This window comes from Condylura cristata, unplaced genomic scaffold (genome assembly GCF_000260355.1).
Source record: "Condylura cristata isolate star-nosed mole 26May11 unplaced genomic scaffold, ConCri1.0 scaffold00026, whole genome shotgun sequence".
NCBI lineage: Eukaryota > Metazoa > Chordata > Mammalia > Eulipotyphla > Talpidae > Condylura > Condylura cristata.
Genome location: NW_004567127.1, coordinates 7997936 through 8015281, shown reverse-complemented (window position 1 = coordinate 8015281; position 17346 = coordinate 7997936). Strand labels below are relative to the sequence as shown.

General features: G+C 37.1%; 1 protein-coding gene across 3 annotated transcripts in view; it reads left to right on the top strand.

Annotated features, from left to right (window-relative positions):
- Window positions 1-17346, top strand: part of CEPT1 (choline/ethanolamine phosphotransferase 1) — a 33863-nt gene that overhangs the window by 635 nt on the left and 15882 nt on the right. Inside the window, exons 1-4 of one of the 3 annotated variants that reach the window (XM_012730209.1) lie at window positions 56-128; window positions 6239-6647; window positions 11263-11410; window positions 12769-12910. In XM_012730209.1, the coding sequence (XP_012585663.1) occupies window positions 6309-6647; window positions 11263-11410; window positions 12769-12910 (629 nt within the window). In that variant the 5' untranslated portion in view covers window positions 56-128; window positions 6239-6308. Of the gene's footprint in view, window positions 1-55; window positions 163-6238; window positions 6648-11262; window positions 11411-12768; window positions 12911-17346 lie in introns of those variants that run through there. The other 2 variants (XM_004689658.2, XM_012730210.1) reach the window with 2 other exon arrangements.

Genomic DNA, 17346 nt, shown 5'->3' with positions numbered 1-17346 from the left:
CACCGACGGCGGAACGCGCTCGTGCCCGCGGCGCCGCGCGTCCGCCCGGGTCGCCCTTTACGGCAAACGTGAAAGTGTCGTGAAGGAGCTGCCGCTGCTCGGAGTCACCCAGTCGGCTGGAACCGGAGGTCTTATTTCTAGGGGTGTACTTTGGGGGGTCGGGTAAGGCTGCGGGGCTCCATCTGGGGAAGCGTGCCGGGGTGCGAGGACGTGTTGAGGGGCGCGACCCTCGGGAGGGGTGGCGAGGCTGCCTGCCCTGGGTGGGGCACTGGAATGGTGCTGTGTGGGGACTCGCGCGAGGCGGACGCCGTCCGTCCCCGAGGGGTGGCCTCGCGCGCCAGGGTGTGAGGCGAGCCAGGGGCGACTGCCCTTGGCCGGCTGGGAGATGAGGTGGCGAAGCGCCGGCGCGGGAGCGCGAAGCTGCAGTGTGGGCGCGGGGAGTCGAGGTGGAGAGTCGCGGCGGACCGGGGCTGGGCCGGTCGTGGGCTGGGGTCGCTGCCGGCGCGGAACCGACCTTGCCTGTCAGCTCCACACCCTCCTGCTTGGGTGCTGCCAGCCCCACAAACCGTGTTGCACCCTGTGCCAGGGTTGTCTTCCCTTAGGAATGCGGTGCTGGTATTTCGGGGAGGGCCACGCTTTCTTGGTCAGCAACTTTTCTAGAAATTTCAACGTATATTGACAAACTCTGAAGATTGCCAACTGGGTTTTATTTCAGCGGTATTCTTGGAAGGAGAAAGGACAGGAGTTAGTGATTGCTTGTGTTCCCAGGAACACTGGACGAGTGGGATCTTTTTCCGTTTCGCTGTGCTTTCTGCAGTTGGATGTTTTTTTGTAATCGTCGCCGTTTTAGATCATTGGTATTGAAGAGAGAATTTTTCTAAAACCGCGTAGAGTCCATTGGAGAATCCATATTATCGTGGCAGGCAAATTCATAGTTACATTTCAACAGATTGGAGGACTTTGTGGACAAAGACTTGAGATTGAGTTTTTGTTCTCAAACTAGTAGGAATGTGTTGAGTGTATTATTACATCGACTAGTAAGTTAGACTGTGATCGAACATTTAAAGCATTACTACTTAAGAACCATTGGTGTTCACATAAAATCCTGGTAAATGAGGTTCTGAAAGCATTTAGCCCATGGTGGTTCTGTAGAGAGAAAAACTAATCAAAATCTCCTGTACAGCTTGTCTTTACAGCCCTTCTGTTTAAAAAGTTAGATAAGTCGACCTCTTAGAAGCTGACAGAACTTCTTTATTTCTCACCTACTTAATCAGAACTGAGTATTTACAACTATGGCTTGATAAATTCATTTGCCTTCCTCTCCCACACTCCATCTCTCAGAATTTACATTATAAGCACTATTAAAAGTTTGATTTATAGCACTAGGCTTTTTATAACCCACAGTTACATTTTATTGCATAGTCATTTTGTTTTCTGGGAAGCAGTAGACTTTTCTTTAAGCTAGCCACAGTACTGGTGTTCTTCAGGTTCCTGTTGTGCTGTCTGATTTTTAAGGGGGGAAAAAATCTGTAAAATGCCTGCGTTTACTTCCTTTTTCAAGAGAAAGTTACCTTTTATTACTGAATGCAAGATTTTACTTCAATGGAATAGTAGCTCTAAATTGTATTAGCCAGTGTTGTTTCTGCTTCCAAGTCTGCTGAAAAGGCTTTTGTTTTTGCTGGCTTGCTCTCTGTATCCCTTGCTAAATAATGTTGGATGGGATCCTGTGATCCTTTTAATTTTTCCTTTTAATAATTTACTCCATTTCCCAAATAGTGCTGACCAATAGTATTTTCCTTTATTAGTGTCATAGGTTGGAAAGAGCTATGTAGTCACCAGTTCCTGTGAAAGAACTGTAAACAGACTGCTGTATCAGTGCAGCTCAAAACTTGGCAGTGGTAACATGGGAGGATGGGAATTCTGGAATTTCACACTATGGGTTGGACATTGTATAAGCTCACCTTTTGCTTCGCTGAACGGTAGGAGATTTCTTTTTTAGTGTGCTACTTATCAGATGTCCCCAGTGCTGAACACAAGAACAGTGTAGGCAGCTTGTCATGATCCTGTTCATGCTCTGGGCTGCTGTATAGCCCAGATATTCTACACCACACATTTCTGGTTTTATTTTTTTGCCCTTTTGTTGCACTTTTCACATAAAGATTCGCATCTGCACAGAGAAAATTCCTTATTAGACCATATGTGTCCCCTACTCTGGACTTTCACAGTGGTTTATTTATGACGTTGTAACTTAGCTGTTGGCGAGGACACTGATCAACAGACCTTTCCCCCTCTGGACTTCTTAAGGGCACAGCCACTTTCAATTTTTCTGTTTCTTCAGGGTCTGAAATCGCTAAGTGCTCAGTAAATACTAGATGGATCATTATTTGTTCGTTGTTTGTTGCTCCACAAATAAGTACAAATAGTTACCTATATGGTGTTCTGAGTGATATCAGCATCTGGGGGAAAGAATGTTAGGATGGGAGTGGGTCCTGCACTTGGTGGGGTTTGCAAACCAATGTGGGGGTAAGACCGAAACAAAACAAGAAAACATGCACAATAAACTAAGTGCTATGAAAGGAACAGTTAGCTAGGGCCAGGTTATATCAGAAGAAGGGAATTTGCTGACTCCCGGTGGCAAGTTACACAGCTAGGGGACTGTGAGCTGGATTACAGATAATGGGACTGTTATTGTTTTAAAATATTCATTTTTATATTATGATTTGTGAAAACATATCCTGGGTTAACAAATAGATTGTGTTACAAAATTTAACATTTCTTCATTAAACTCATTGATGGTTTTCCATGACATCAAAGTAAGATCTCAGCTCCTGGCTGTGGTCTAGAAATTGCTGCATTGTCTGGTTTTTCAAGTTTTATTTAATCCGATCTCCGGGATGGGTTACACTGTCCTGTCATGAGGACTTCCTAAATTCCTGTTTCAGACAGGTATTTTTTCTGGTATTGGGGTCTGTTCATTTTTCTTAAATTGTTCTTTGTTCTGTCTTGGAGTGGCTTTCTCTTTTGCTACCTCTTCAGCCACCTTAGCTAAAATATGTACCTCTGTATATTTTCTGGCTCCACACTTTGTTTTCCTCAGAGCACCTGTCATAGTGTGTAATGTTAATGTGCTTGCTTTTGAGTTTTAAGCTATTTTCCCATTGGGCATGGAGTTGGGACCATTTCTGTCTTGCTTACTGTACTTATGTATTAGCTGAATGCATTTGGAACTTGGACACCATTTTCTCATAGAACATGTAACTGATAGTGAGATTTTTATACTAGACAGCAGCAATTTTAATTTCTTACATTAATTTTTTAGTTCCTTCTAGTGTACATTTTCTCCTTACCCTTTTGAACATGGGCTTGACTACAGATAGAAATCTCATGTAGCTAAAGTAATTTTCTAGTATTTGTACTCCTTTCCACATTCTTACTCCACGTCCTTTTTCTTTCTCACCATTATGTCCAATCTGTCTGTGGTGGCTATCTCCCTTGTCTTTCTGTCTTGAGAGATGTTTGCATCTCATTTGCTGAAACTCAGAAACTCCTGGGTTTTTTGTTTTGTTTTCCTGGTATAGCTTCCGGGTCTCAGGCAAGATGGGAGGAAGGAAGAATAGAGATGAAACCCCCAGGGCTGAGGCAACTTCTACCTCTCCAAGTGGAAAGCAAAGTAGTTAGTACAGGTCAGGAGCTACAAGTATCTGAATTTGTATTTGCAGTCTTGTTGTTAATGGCTTCACAGGGACAGTGTTGCCAGACTGAAATGTTGGCAATGTTGACAAAAACTTCAGGCATTCATTTGGGTTTTTTAATATGAATTATTTAATAACTACATCTAGAAAGATTTGTCAAAATGTAGATTTCCCTAAAAGAGAAATAGGTTAAAGGAGAATCTAGGTCAGAGGGGGAAACACTCAGAAGTAAAGTATCAGTTTATCCTGTAGTCCTGCCAACTGCTCAAACTTAAAACCATTAGGATCAGTTGCTTGTAGCTGTTAAGTGCCAAAAGCAGGTCAGCACCTTCAGCATTGCAATTTTTTTCTTTACAATGAAATGGAATCCTACAATAATAAAATATAAATCAAGTTGACTAAACTTTGCATTCCCTTATCAAGTAGAATTCCTAACAGTTAATTTATTATAGCTTACCATATTTGAAAATGCATCATTCAACTTCGTAGTTAAAAAATGGCTACTGTAATAAGCGTTCTGATGGTTAGCAAGTCTGTTATTTGATCTAATGTGATTTGTCAACAGTTGTTTAACATTATTATAAATACTTCTTAAAAGCAGCCTTAATCAGTTACTGTGTAGTAGAATTGGGTGGATGGAAGAATTCTTTGAAATAGTAAGATATTAGTTTTAATTTTCCTCATTTGTTTGAAAGTTATTCCAATATTTTTGTGTCAGAGCATTTCAGTTAGGCAACTTTTGACACTGCTGAGGATTCTGAGATTTTGAAAATTCATTTAAAGAAGTTAATGACTGCAATATTTATTGTCGGATCTAATTACTGTGATACCCTGTGGACCCAGATTTAGATGCCACTTGGATCATAGTGACCATAAAATTTTGGAATGTGATATGGAAATCAAGGCACAAAATTCTGGGGATATTTTGACATTAGGTCCATTGTTGAGATGTCTTACGCCCTATATCATATCCTGTCTTCCCATAGTGGATCATTTCTGGGAATTTTGAAATGTATTCTGACTGGCTTTCTACAAGAAGATCAGAGTCCACCTTTCTTGGTTCAGTGCCGTTATCCTTTCAGTTGTAAGATCATTCCTTTTTTTTTTTTTTCTTTTTAAATTCTCTTATGGCTTCTCTAACTCCTGCTCATTAACCATGAATTTCCCACAAGGTTCTTTCTCCTTTCCTGCTGAGAAAGTCCCTTTGAGAACTTTTCTACTTTCTAGTTTTTTTATTAGACTTTAGCTTCTATGTAGACACTGCGATGTGTTCATCTCTTATTCAAGCTCGTTACTCGATTTTGTCTGAAACATCTCTACTTAAAAGTTGTGTTTCTTCCCTTCCCTAGGTCCCTTCTCATTCTCAGCCAAAAGTCAGAATACCAAATTGACTTCCTTCCATTTCAGCAGTGATACCTTCTTTCTTTATTCCTTCATCTCTCAGGTCCCTCAGGTATAACCCCTTCTCTTGCATCTCCTTTCTGCCTGGAAATAACTTACAACAATGGCTCTCCTTCATACTTCCATTTTTGCCATCCTGCTCTAGGCCCTCACCACTTAAAATCTTTGAGACCATGCTTATTTTAAGAGTTCTTACTCTTTCTCCATTCCAGTGAATATATAGATATAACTACCTTGTTAACTTTGAAAATACTCTTGTCATTTTCTTACATTGCCTCATAGCTTCTAATGATCCTGTTATCGCTAATCTTTTTCAGTCAAGTTCAGATGCTTTTGTGAATCACTTCAGAATTCTTTATGAACAGCCCTCACTTAACTGCACTTAATACTTTTTCTTACTACCCTAGTTCATCAGGTCAAAGTTAGTTTTCTCATTGCCTTTTAACTTCACTGAGGATACCCTCTGAGTCCCTTTCCAGTAGTAACTTTTCTATATTAATTTAGCTTATACAGCAGGCCCATATTTGAACCTTATCAGCTGTATGAGCTTGGATAAGTTCATCAGTCTCTCTGTGCCTTACTTTCTATGGGAATAATTTTATAGTCCTTAACATGTAGGGTTGTTGTGATGGTACTGTGAGTTAATATATGAAACAAAGTGCTTAGTATGTAGTGAGTGCTCAGTAAATGTTATCTATTAGCAGTACATACAAAATCTAACTTAAGACACGTTTTACTGAAGGCATTCCTCTGATATTCATACTAATTAGCTAGCAGGGTGTGCCTTTGTGCCTGTTTTCACACATGTGAAATGATTCCCTTATTTCTCAGATTTGTTCTGTATACTGCTGAAGGCAGTGTGAGAAGATAGAGGGAAAAGAGCATGGATTTTGACATTAGACAGAGTTTAAGATAACAGAAAGCACATTGCTATTAAAAACCATTAATAGTTTTCACTTAAAAGTAAGGTTATATCACTTTTCACTTACAGTATCAATAAGAACTAGAACTAAAAGCAGACACTTGATTTGCTGACTCCTATTCAATGTGTATTATTCTATTACCAGTTTGATTTTTTAATTTACTGATGTTTATTATAAATACTGGCTAACACATGCATCTCTCTCTCTATATTTTTTTTTTAGGTAAGACCAGCCACAATAAGCTATAAAAGAAGTCCAGTTCGTCTCTCCAAATAAAAGAAAGCCAAGATCCATGAGTGGACATCGGTCAACAAGAAAACGATGTGGAGACTCTCACCCGGAGTCCCCTGTGGGCTTCGGGCATATGAGCACTCCAGGGTGTGTATTAAATAAATTGTTCCAGTTGCCTACACCTCCATTGTCAAGACATCAACTAAAGCGGCTGGAAGAACACAGATATCAGAGTGCAGGACGGTCCTTGCTTGAACCCTTAATGCAAGGTTATTGGGAATGGCTAGTTGGAAGAGTTCCTTCCTGGATTGCCCCAAATCTCATCACCATCATTGGATTGTCAATAAATATCTGCACAACTGTCTTGTTAGTCTTCTACTGCCCTACAGCAACAGAGCAGGTAAGAGAAACACTTTAACAACAGATATGACCATTTGTTATATGCCAGCAACACTGTATTGGGACTTGGGTTATCTTAGCTACAGATAAGATAATTTGACAACTATTTGTCAACTGCTTTAAAATATCCTATCACACATATTGTTATTAAAGCTCATCACTCCAGATTGCTTTATAGACTATGCTTATGAGAAACCAGAAGCAAAGTGTGGACTCTGGTTCTAGTAGGTAAATTAATGCTGGTAGGTATGGCTAGTACAGTGTTGCTTTTGAAATCAGAAATTCTTTGCCAGAGAATTTTATCCCATTTTTTAAAAAATGGCCAAATAAAAAGTCTTAGTAAAGCTTCAAATAATTAGAGAAGTCTTCGGAGATGGCACAGCTGTGAGTTAATCTTAGCAAAAATATTCTCTTCTCCATTCCAGTAAGAATGGTTGAATACCCCTTTTCTCTTCTGTAAACTTATGTGACTGATAAACCTCAGATATATCTCTGTTATACTAACAAGGCAAATGAGTGTAAGCAAAAGTCAATACAGTGTAGTTCCTGATCTGTATCCTGCTATGGTTGATACACAGACATGAAGTATGATATTGCTTAGAAAGACTCCCTCCAGGAACCCTCTCAAATACAGGTCTCCCTACTGCTCTTCCCTCATTAATAGAATGAAAACTGAAACCAGTGCCCTTCATCATATGAGTAAATTGATGTTTTAATTGTTTAGTTTTAAAATTTCTGTCAAAAAGTGAACTAAGGCAGTCATGAAAATGAATCAGGAACATTTGTTATGTCTTTGTTAATCAGAATGATCAGTTTCAGTTAATCCAAGAATATAGAAGGCTATGTCAAAAATGACTCTGAAATGTATGAAAAATCATAATGGCCACTACATTCCTTGTCTTGTTTTAAGCTTGCAGAAATAAACTTTTTCAAAAAGTAGTCTTTTTAGATAACTTGTACTTTGAGAGAAAATTATCACCATCTGACCCGCTATCCCTTTCGTTTTCATCAGTTCATTTATTTCAACATGTAGTTCCTAGTATAAATTGCTGTTGAGGCTCACAGTTACCTATAAAACATGGCTTGTTTGTGTTTTGTCTTCTTACAGATGTTCTTTTCTCCCTTCACCTTCAAATACCTCTTTTAAAATAAAATGAAATCATATAGATTGTGTATATTTCTGGTTTTTCTTTCCTTTCTGGTCTTGCTTTAATCAGTCAGGAAACTTAAAAAACAAAAGCCATTGTAATTATTTAAACATTCCCTGGGATCCATTACTAAGTGTCCTTTGAGCTGTTTTACCCATGGCTTACATGGGACCTGGCAGCTGCTTCCAGGGAAATTTTGTCCTTATTACATATATTCTTAGAGGCACAGCACAACAATAGGGATATAGGTTGATTCCAGTGGAATCCCTATGCTAATTCGAGGTGAGGCCCAGGTTCAAAGGTTGCTCAGTCACTAACAGTCATTATTGAACACTCCAGTTGCAGCAGGCACCATGTTCTGCTGTAATGCTTCTCAGCCAAGTCTTGAATGGTTTGGACTTACTGGCATAACCCTGTAATACATTACATCTTTGGGGAAACTTCCAGAATCACAGAGAACTTTTCAGACTCTTTCTGAAAGGGATCAAAGCAGAATGTGACTGTTAGTTGCTCTGCAAGGGCAGGTAGTGTCCATCAAAGGTGTGCTTAGGTGTGATTCAGCTACATGGTAGAAATCTTCATTAGGTTTAGCTCAGAATTGTAACATGGATCATGGGCGTTTTCCATAGTGTGCTCTTAGTATCTGTGATAGTAAGGTATGTAAATAAATTCTCTAAGTTATAATTTACTTATCCTTTTTTTTTATGATTGAGTTAGGAGTGTTAAGTAATAAGAGCACAGGTTCAAAGTGCCTACTATACTATGCTTAGCAAATATATTTAAAACTATTTTCCTCCAACCCGCTTCCTGTTTCTGATTTCTTCAAACAAATAAAACATGTTATGTATGGAATCATGAATTCATTTAAGTCTACTTAATTTCTTATATTTTTTTCTCTATCAGTGTTTATCAAAGACTTCCATAGCTGTATATCAGTGAAATTTCTCTCATGTTAGCTCTAATTCTTTAGAACCTTATACCAGTAGGTAAACATTAAATTTCATGTGTATGGGTATTAAGAGTTTTCATTAATAAGTTTTAGAATCCAGTCTTTCTTGTAGAAAAGTGTCATTATTGTAATGATTTCAGCTGAACTTTGCTTTTTCACTAGGAAAATAAACTTTCTAGAAGATAAAAAAGGAAAAGTAGTTTATGTTTTTTAGATTCCTGAGGGGAAAATGTGGACTGTTTTTCTGTGGAACATTAAAATAGTCTCATGATCTATTTCTCATAGTAGGTATTTAAACCTCATCAGCTAGTAGCTTCGTTTTAGTATAAGTTTATTTGGGATTTGTCTTTCACCTTTATATATGCTGCATATTCTTGAGTTGTTACCCTTTATATATATATAAGGTAAATAAAGGAATTTGGTGTTATCTATTTTATACACAGTAGAACCAGACTAAGCTACATGCTATTACCAATAAAAGCTCTCAGGTTTAAATACAGCTTTTTTGAGATATAGCCATAGGAGTTTTAATGTTTATTTAATTCACTACAAAACTTGTTTCAAGTAATTTTAATGTAGAAAAATGGAAAAAAAATTAAAGTGGTGTATTGCCCATGACCTCACTACCAAGTAACTCATTGATATTAAAAAGGAAAGGGGGAAAATTACATAGGAAAATTCAAGTGCAGATGTCTTTTTTTTTTTTTAATGTTTATTTATTTATGTGTACAGGAACTCCAGTGTAGACCAGAGGTGCAGGAGGCGAGAGGATTCACCAGAAACAGGGTGGGGAGCAGAATAGGCAGACCTACTGAAATATACTGCTAAAGGGAGCAGCAGAAAAGACAGGAGAGGTCTGCTGTTCCATGTTGTACCATGGGGGTCAGCTCCCTAGCCTAATTCATACCTCAGTGACTGGTGATAGCTTGATAGTGCTGAGGCCTTATCCCCTGTGACACAAGGGAGGCCAGATGTGTCTCTCTTATATATAAAATTACTGTCTATGTTTTAGGATTGTGTCTTTGCTGACAGTTGTAGTTGTATCTGTTCCAGAGGAACACTTTGCTCAATTAAAAATTCTAAATTTGGAGCCCAGGTCCCAAGTGTCTGGTCTCCTAAAGCAATACTGTCTGGTAGAAATTTCTTTGCTGATAGTGTTCAACATCTGTGTGGTTCAGTATAGTAAACATAGTTACATCTGACTTTTGTACACTTGAAGTGTTCCTAGTACAACAGAATAACTGACTTTTAATTTAATGTTAATGAATTTAAAATAGCTACACATGACGAATATCCGCTGAGAGGGGCATTGCCACTGAAGAGTCACTGGATTGCTTTATTGACAAGATGCAGTAGACCCTAGAACATGGGGTTATTAATCAGCCTAATATGCTTACATATCAAGAATGGTCAGATAAATACTGCTCTCAGAGTTTGTAATTCTGGTTTAGGGGAGAGACATACTATAGTCCTTTTGACAACATCAGTATTTAAAATTTAAGACTCCAAGAAAATGTTTTAGAAGATTGTTATCTTTAATAACTGAGAACTAAATATATCTCTACCAGAGTGATATCTCTCTGCCATGCAGAATATACAGAATATTACTTGCTGCTCTGAGTAATTTTAATTTGCAACTCTTTAATTTGCAACACTCAAAATATGTAAGAAAATGTCTCCTGATATTTTCATAGCCTGGGCATGAGAAAATAGTATAAAGTGATATCAAACATTATTTGACATTCTAAAATATAATAAACCAAATAGAAGCTCTCCTTTTCTAATGTCCAGCTTTTTTATTATTGGTCCAAAATTTAAATTTAATACTAGTGATTGTTTCTTTCTGGGTAAAGAGAAATTATTCCTTGAAGATGTGACCATTATTTGGAAAATACTGCTCTGAGCACTCTGTGTACTAGATTGTCGTTTCTCTCTTGTTCCATGGAACACTGAAGAGGTGTGTTTCAAAATAAGTCATATGCTCAAATAGATTTGAAAATTTTCCAGCATACTGTGAGTCTCTTCTTGCTTTTACTCTGGCATTATTAAGGGCCAACAGGAGTCCCTGCATCAGAGAAATCTGTTTACCATTGTTTAACCCACTGCTCCCCTCATGTGTGCAGCATGAAATCTTTTCCCCGCATAAAGACTATAATTGTCTTGAAAGATACAATTTGGGGAAAGCTATCCTAGAAGATCCACTACTTGACTCTTAAAATTGAGATGTTAGAAGGACTCTTACAGAATTTATGTAATCTCACATGAGATTTCTGTACAGTTCCTGCAGCAAAGTTGGTAGCATCTGTTTCAACACCCCTGCAAAGGAGAAAGCATCATCCTTTTACAATTCTTACTGTTTTCAAAGCTTTTCAGTAGATAGCTCTTGGATCATCTCCCCCATGACTTCCAACCACTAAAACTTCTTTGAAGAATGAAAATAAAATATCTGCAAGTAAAATTATATTAGCCAAAGGTAGTAACTAATATGTCTCAGTACTCTTGTCTGTCCTTTATTTCAGGCGCCTCTGTGGGCATATATAGCTTGTGCATGTGGCCTTTTCATTTACCAGTCTTTGGATGCTATAGATGGGAAACAAGCAAGAAGAACCAATAGTAGTTCTCCTTTGGGAGAACTTTTTGATCATGGTTGTGATTCCCTATCAACAGGTACTACTGTTTTTTAAATGTTAATAATAGTGATAAAAGGAATATGATAAACAGTGTTAGAATAAGAGTTCTATGGTGTTATAACAATTTTGGGAATAAGTAATTTCTTTTTGAGTATCTCAAAAGATTATAAATCAGGTTAATATTTGTTCATTATTAGAAATATTGGGAAATTTAGAAATAAAGGTATTTTCTACTTATTTTTAGTCCTAATATTAACATTTTAGCACCTTTAGTTTTTAAAATTTTAAGACAACTGCCATCAAAAATCTCATGATTTACACTCGTAAATACAATAATGAGACTAGGAAGTCATGGTCTTTATATTTATGTGAATTTTGTGTGAACTTAATAGTCTTATGTTGCAAACTTGGAATATAACTGTGATCATGGGCTCGAATAAAAAGACTAGAAAGATATACCATAGTGCAAGCAATAGATGAGTTACTGACTTAAGGTGCTTTGTCTTTATTTGTACTGCTTTATTTGTACTTTTTAAGAGGGAAAAACGATTTAGAAACTGAATGAATTTCTAACAAGTCTTCCTGACAAGAAGTCCCCCACCTCCCACCCCCATCACCTCCCTCTCTATCTGTCTCTACTCTCTTCAGGTAGCTTCTTTCCCTTCAGCAGAGCATTTAAGATATTTTAAAGGAACAAACAAAAACCTTTGATAGTTTCTTCTCCTGGACTCAGACTCAACAGTTGGTGTGTTAATATCTTTGTTTCAGTGTATCTGACAACAACCTGCTTAGTAGAAAGCTTAAGGCTTCCAGTTTTAACTCAAAGCTCAAAATATTGGGAAATTTGGGAATATTCCAAATCCACTTACTACAGGCTAATGGAGCATCCTGAAAGGTTAGTCTAGTTTGATTAGGTGACTGTAGGATGATAGACATCCTGTGTTTTTTATTGCAAACGAGTCATTTTGTACTATAGGAAGCCAGCTGTAGGGCCTTTTTGTATACATGTCACCCATAATGATATCTGCTAAATAAGAAAAGAGAACTTTCAATCTGAAGCAAGTAGGCCCCTTTATGAATTATCTTGATCTTTTATTTTGCTTTCTTTTTGCTCCATCTTTTTATTTAATTGCTGATTTAATATCAGTTAATTGGTGAAATTCACTCCAAAATATGCTAAAATACTTGTTTTCAAGAACTTTGGTTCCACTAAGTGATGGTGAAAGAAGAGGTTGCAATTAAGGGTTAAAAGATAACAGATGGCATCCTACCTTCCTGTCTCCACAGTGAACAGAGATTATACATCCACAGTGTATCTTCCTGCCTCACCCACAGTCATATCCAGCTCATTGATAATTCAGATTGTTCATTTACATTGTGGCCTTTGCTTTGCAGTTTTTGTGGTTCTTGGAACATGTATTGCGGTGCAACTGGGGACAAATCCTGATTGGATGTTTTTTTGTTGTTTTGCTGGGACCTTCATGTTCTACTGTGCACACTGGCAAACATATGTTTCTGGAACCTTACGGTTTGGGATGTAAGTAACAATTAGTAGTGAGTTTGTTTTCTTTTCAAATATGGTGAATGTTGCTTATAGATACTCCCATATAGCAATTGATAAGTCACTGAATTAGTTTTGTAAATAAAAGAAGTGAAAAACCCTGATTATCATAGCGATTACCTCATGTTTCTGTTATGTGTTCTTCTGTTTTACTTCTGAAAAGAATTTGTTAGAACCTCCCAATCAATATTTCTAAAATAATCTGAAATGCATTGACTGCTCCTCAGGCATGTCCACTTGTCCTTTCCTCAAACACGTTCATATTTTCATTCTTCTGATATTTCCTTAACTGTTTTATTGTGACATAAACACGTGCATTTTTAGGAAAGATAAGATAGTTTATGAAAGCAGAGAACAGCTCTCATCTCCATAAGCATACCTGAGATGCAGTTTTTTCTTTTCATACTGCTTCATTCAGGGATTTCTAAAAATTAAAGCTCTTGATAATCAGTTGACATGAGATAACATTAGTAATACAGATTATTACCAACAAGAAAATGCCTAAGCATTTTCAAAATAAAATAAAAACTCCATTCAAATTCTACAATGAATTGTTCCTACCTGTTGAACAACACTTTTCCATGAATATTAATCAGTAAACCAGTCTCGGAACAAGGTAAAGGATGGAATTCATGAACTGGTGTTTAAGTATCACAGATCCTGTTTACATGGTGTAGGATTAAGAGAGAAAGAACTTGAGAAAAGACTCTAAATACTTCATGAGATGTCAAGCAAAAATCTGATGGCTAGTGATAGGATAACATTTTAATCTAGTCTCTTTAAGATGACACATTAGTAGATTCTTAAAATTTTGGTTTTCTGCTAACAGTTTTTTAGACTTTGAACAAGACAGAATGCATAGAAATTCAGCTGGCCTCTACAACTTCAGCTCAGATGGTTTTCATTAAGCTTTGTAAATACAAGGTGTTTCTAATTAGTGTTATTAGCTGAATTATTGATAATATTTTGTATGTAAACTAAAAGACAAGTCTTGAAGAATTATAGAGTATTTAAGGCTTATCTTAAGCTCTAAGGTTCATATTAAGACCCTACGTATTCTAAGTGCTAGTAGTGGACATGAGTGTCCAGTTGAAAACTGTATGCCTATTCATTAGCAGTTTATCAAGTGGTCAATACTCCAAAAATATTAAAGACTTGATATTAAAAAGCAGTGATAGAAATAAGTGTAGATGTTTTCTTTCCAACTGTTTTATGGCTGTTTTATCTCAGTAATGTTTTCATAGTCTTTTTCTGCATAAAGTAAAACCACAAAATACAATGAACATCTAAGATTGTTTGGTTTACCCTAATTCAGTCTTAATTTTTACTGACTTTGAATAACAGGATTTGTAATGTCTGGATTTTACAGTTTATGTTTCATTGGTTATTATCTACAGTTAAATTTCAAGCTCTTGTTTTAAAGCTGATTCATCGTCATACAGCCCTAACTGATTCTGTTCTTTTTCAAGTAGAGCAACACTAACCATGTGGTGTGGGCACTGAGAAAGGGAAGAGTGAACCAAGGAAATAGGGGGCGAGGAAGCAGTGTTTTTAGAAGTAATTTGCTGTTGTAGCTTTGTATGTGTCAGCCGCCGAATTTCTCTGGTGGTGTATTCCTTTGATGAACGTGCTTGGAGAATTGCCAAACGTTCCATATTATTGCCATAAGATGCCTGTAGGGGAGTGACAGGAGACAGTCTGGAAAACATCCAGAAAATCAGGGACTTGCTGTGTCCAGCCAGTAAACATGGGCTTTTCTCCTGGTTCTGTGGAGAGCCTGCAGCAGGGAAATGATAGAAGTACCTTTGGAAAAGATCTGTTTTGTAACATTCTAGAGGTAGTTAGAGGAGGAGTCAGTGACAAATGTAAGGAGACCTGGAGGAAGCATCTGCATAATTAATATGTGGAATGAGGAGGCCTGGACTGGCATAGTGACAGTGCTGTGAAGAGAAGGGTGGGCTTGCGAGAGACTGAGAGGGAACTCTGTAGCATGTAGTCTCTGCTGTGGTGTGAGGAACCCCAGAGCGAAAACCCTGGAACCCTGGGTAGCTGGGAGGAAGGTAGAAAAGGGCACTATAGGAACAGGAACCTACTGGAAGGAAGATTTCTCTCTAGAACAGGTATGTGAGAAATTTTAGACATCTAAAAAGCAGGCAACTTAGAAAGCAAACCTAGAAAGAAGCCCATGAAGATTATTGAGCACCAGATAGGAGGAGGCACACTGGAACAAAAAAGCTAAAGAAAATGCTAAATGCTGCCAAAATTCAGTATGAGGACAGAAAAGTATATGTTGAATTTGGCAGGGTGAGGCCATCCAGAGTAGCTTCTCTGCTGTGGTGGAGTAGAAGCCAGATCACAAGGAATGAGAAATGCAGGGGGCAAGTAAGTACACAGCTAGTACAGGTTACTCAGGAATTGTGTGGCTGTGACGGGAACGAGCAAAGCCCCCACTGCAGAAGAGAAAATAGCTCAAAGGAAGAAGGCTCTAGTGACTTTTAAGTTGAAAAACTTAACTACGGATAACTGGGAGAGAAAAGGAGAGATGAGAAGATGATTGCGGAGTATGCAGGACCAAATTTAAAGCGACAGAGGTTCTAGCTGGGCAGACACCCCACTGAGACTATAGTGCTTCCTTATGGTAGGAAGAAATACCTAGCACTGTTGAGGCCAGGCTGAATGTAATATCTCAACTTAAATACTGGTATTATAAAAGGCTGATTTTGATTTGGGAAAACAGTTTTCTGTAATGCTGCTTTCATCTTAAAGAAACTGAATTTTTTTTTTTTTAATTAAAAGCAAGCTAGAACATTCATAGAAATAATGCTGTAAGTACTTTGTAGGTGAGATATTTATCAAAATACCAATACAGTGGAGGCATGGGGACTGCTAGAGATGGCCTTAAAGTTACCATAAAATGTTTTTTTTTTAAGAGCAGATAGAATAGGCAGATGTATATAATCAGTTATATATTGAAGTATAAAGTTTGTATGTGTAGAAGGTAAAGTAAAAAATTTATTTTAAGAAAGAATATGTCAACTCTTAGGTATAATTTGAGGAAACCCATTTTTAAAATCATTTGCTTTTTCTTTTAAAAAACAATTTTAGAATTATTTTGATATTTATTTACCAGAGTGAAAAAAATCACAAAGATTTCTTTTTTGTATATAATAGATTCAGGTTATTATATTTTAATAACTTTATAAAATAATACATTTGTCAAAAAGATTGTGTGTTTCTTAGTATTCAAATGTCATTATTTTTAGTTGCTATAAAATTTACTCATAGTCTCTTGAATAAAAATTGGCACAATAATTTATCCATAACCAAATAATTTCCATTCAGGGTAAGGTGTTGTGAGAAAGCAAATGTGATTTGGATATATCTTCCCTGAAGTTATAAGCTACATCTTTTCAGCACTTTACTCTGATCACAGCTAAAAACTACTTCACAAGGAAAATTACTTACCTGTCACATCCAGACAGAATTACTTAGCTGTCACGTCCCATTCCTGACATGCTTCTGGACTGGAACTCTTCCAGACCCAGCTTAGTCCTTGATTTTCCTAATTTAGATATCTAGGGAGGGAAATGGACTCAGAGGCTAGAGTTTCATACAAGGATTTGGTCTGTAAAAGATGAGAATTAAAAATGTGACTTTGAGATGTAGATAGAGAATTGTTTTTAAAAATTTCTAGAAGCCCAAAATAATTATAATGAAAGTGTACACAAAATATGGTCCTTAAAAATATCTTCCACAGTGTGAAAGGTAATTATCATTTCAGAAAGCAAACAAACTCTTAGCTTTCTCTCTTCAGGAGATACAAAGAAAGATACTACAGTAGGCAGTTCTGTCTTGTCTCAAGTATTATCTCCATGTTACCCTGTCTGTATGTCAGCTTGGACAGGCCCAGAACTTTTAGGGGCCTCATATCCTGGTTTATAAAATAAAAGTTGGGGACACGATGGTATCTCAGGTTCCTCCTCTGAGTCTATTAATTTTACGGATGTTATTTCTAGTGTGCTTATTTACAATTAGAGCAGGCAGAATATTTTTATTATGTCTCGATACATGTTTTTAAGATTTTACATTTATGTTAACTAAAAACCCTGCCAGCAAATGTTTCTATGTAAATCAATATTTCGGACTTTTTCTTTATAAGTAAATGAAAATAAAAATTTGTATCTTTTGTATAAGTAAATGAAAATAATTTCTGGCTATGGATTCTACTAGTAGTCCGACAAATCTAGTTCATTTTCTTATCTAGTAACCTAAAGAATAAGGCTCCTAGTAATTAAAAAATGCTGTCTGTTAATGTGTAAGCCACTTTCTGTGGATTAAGAATTAAGAAATGTCCTACCCAGTGCCTGTATAGGATCTGCATATCTTTAAATGTTTAAGATTTATGACTTGAA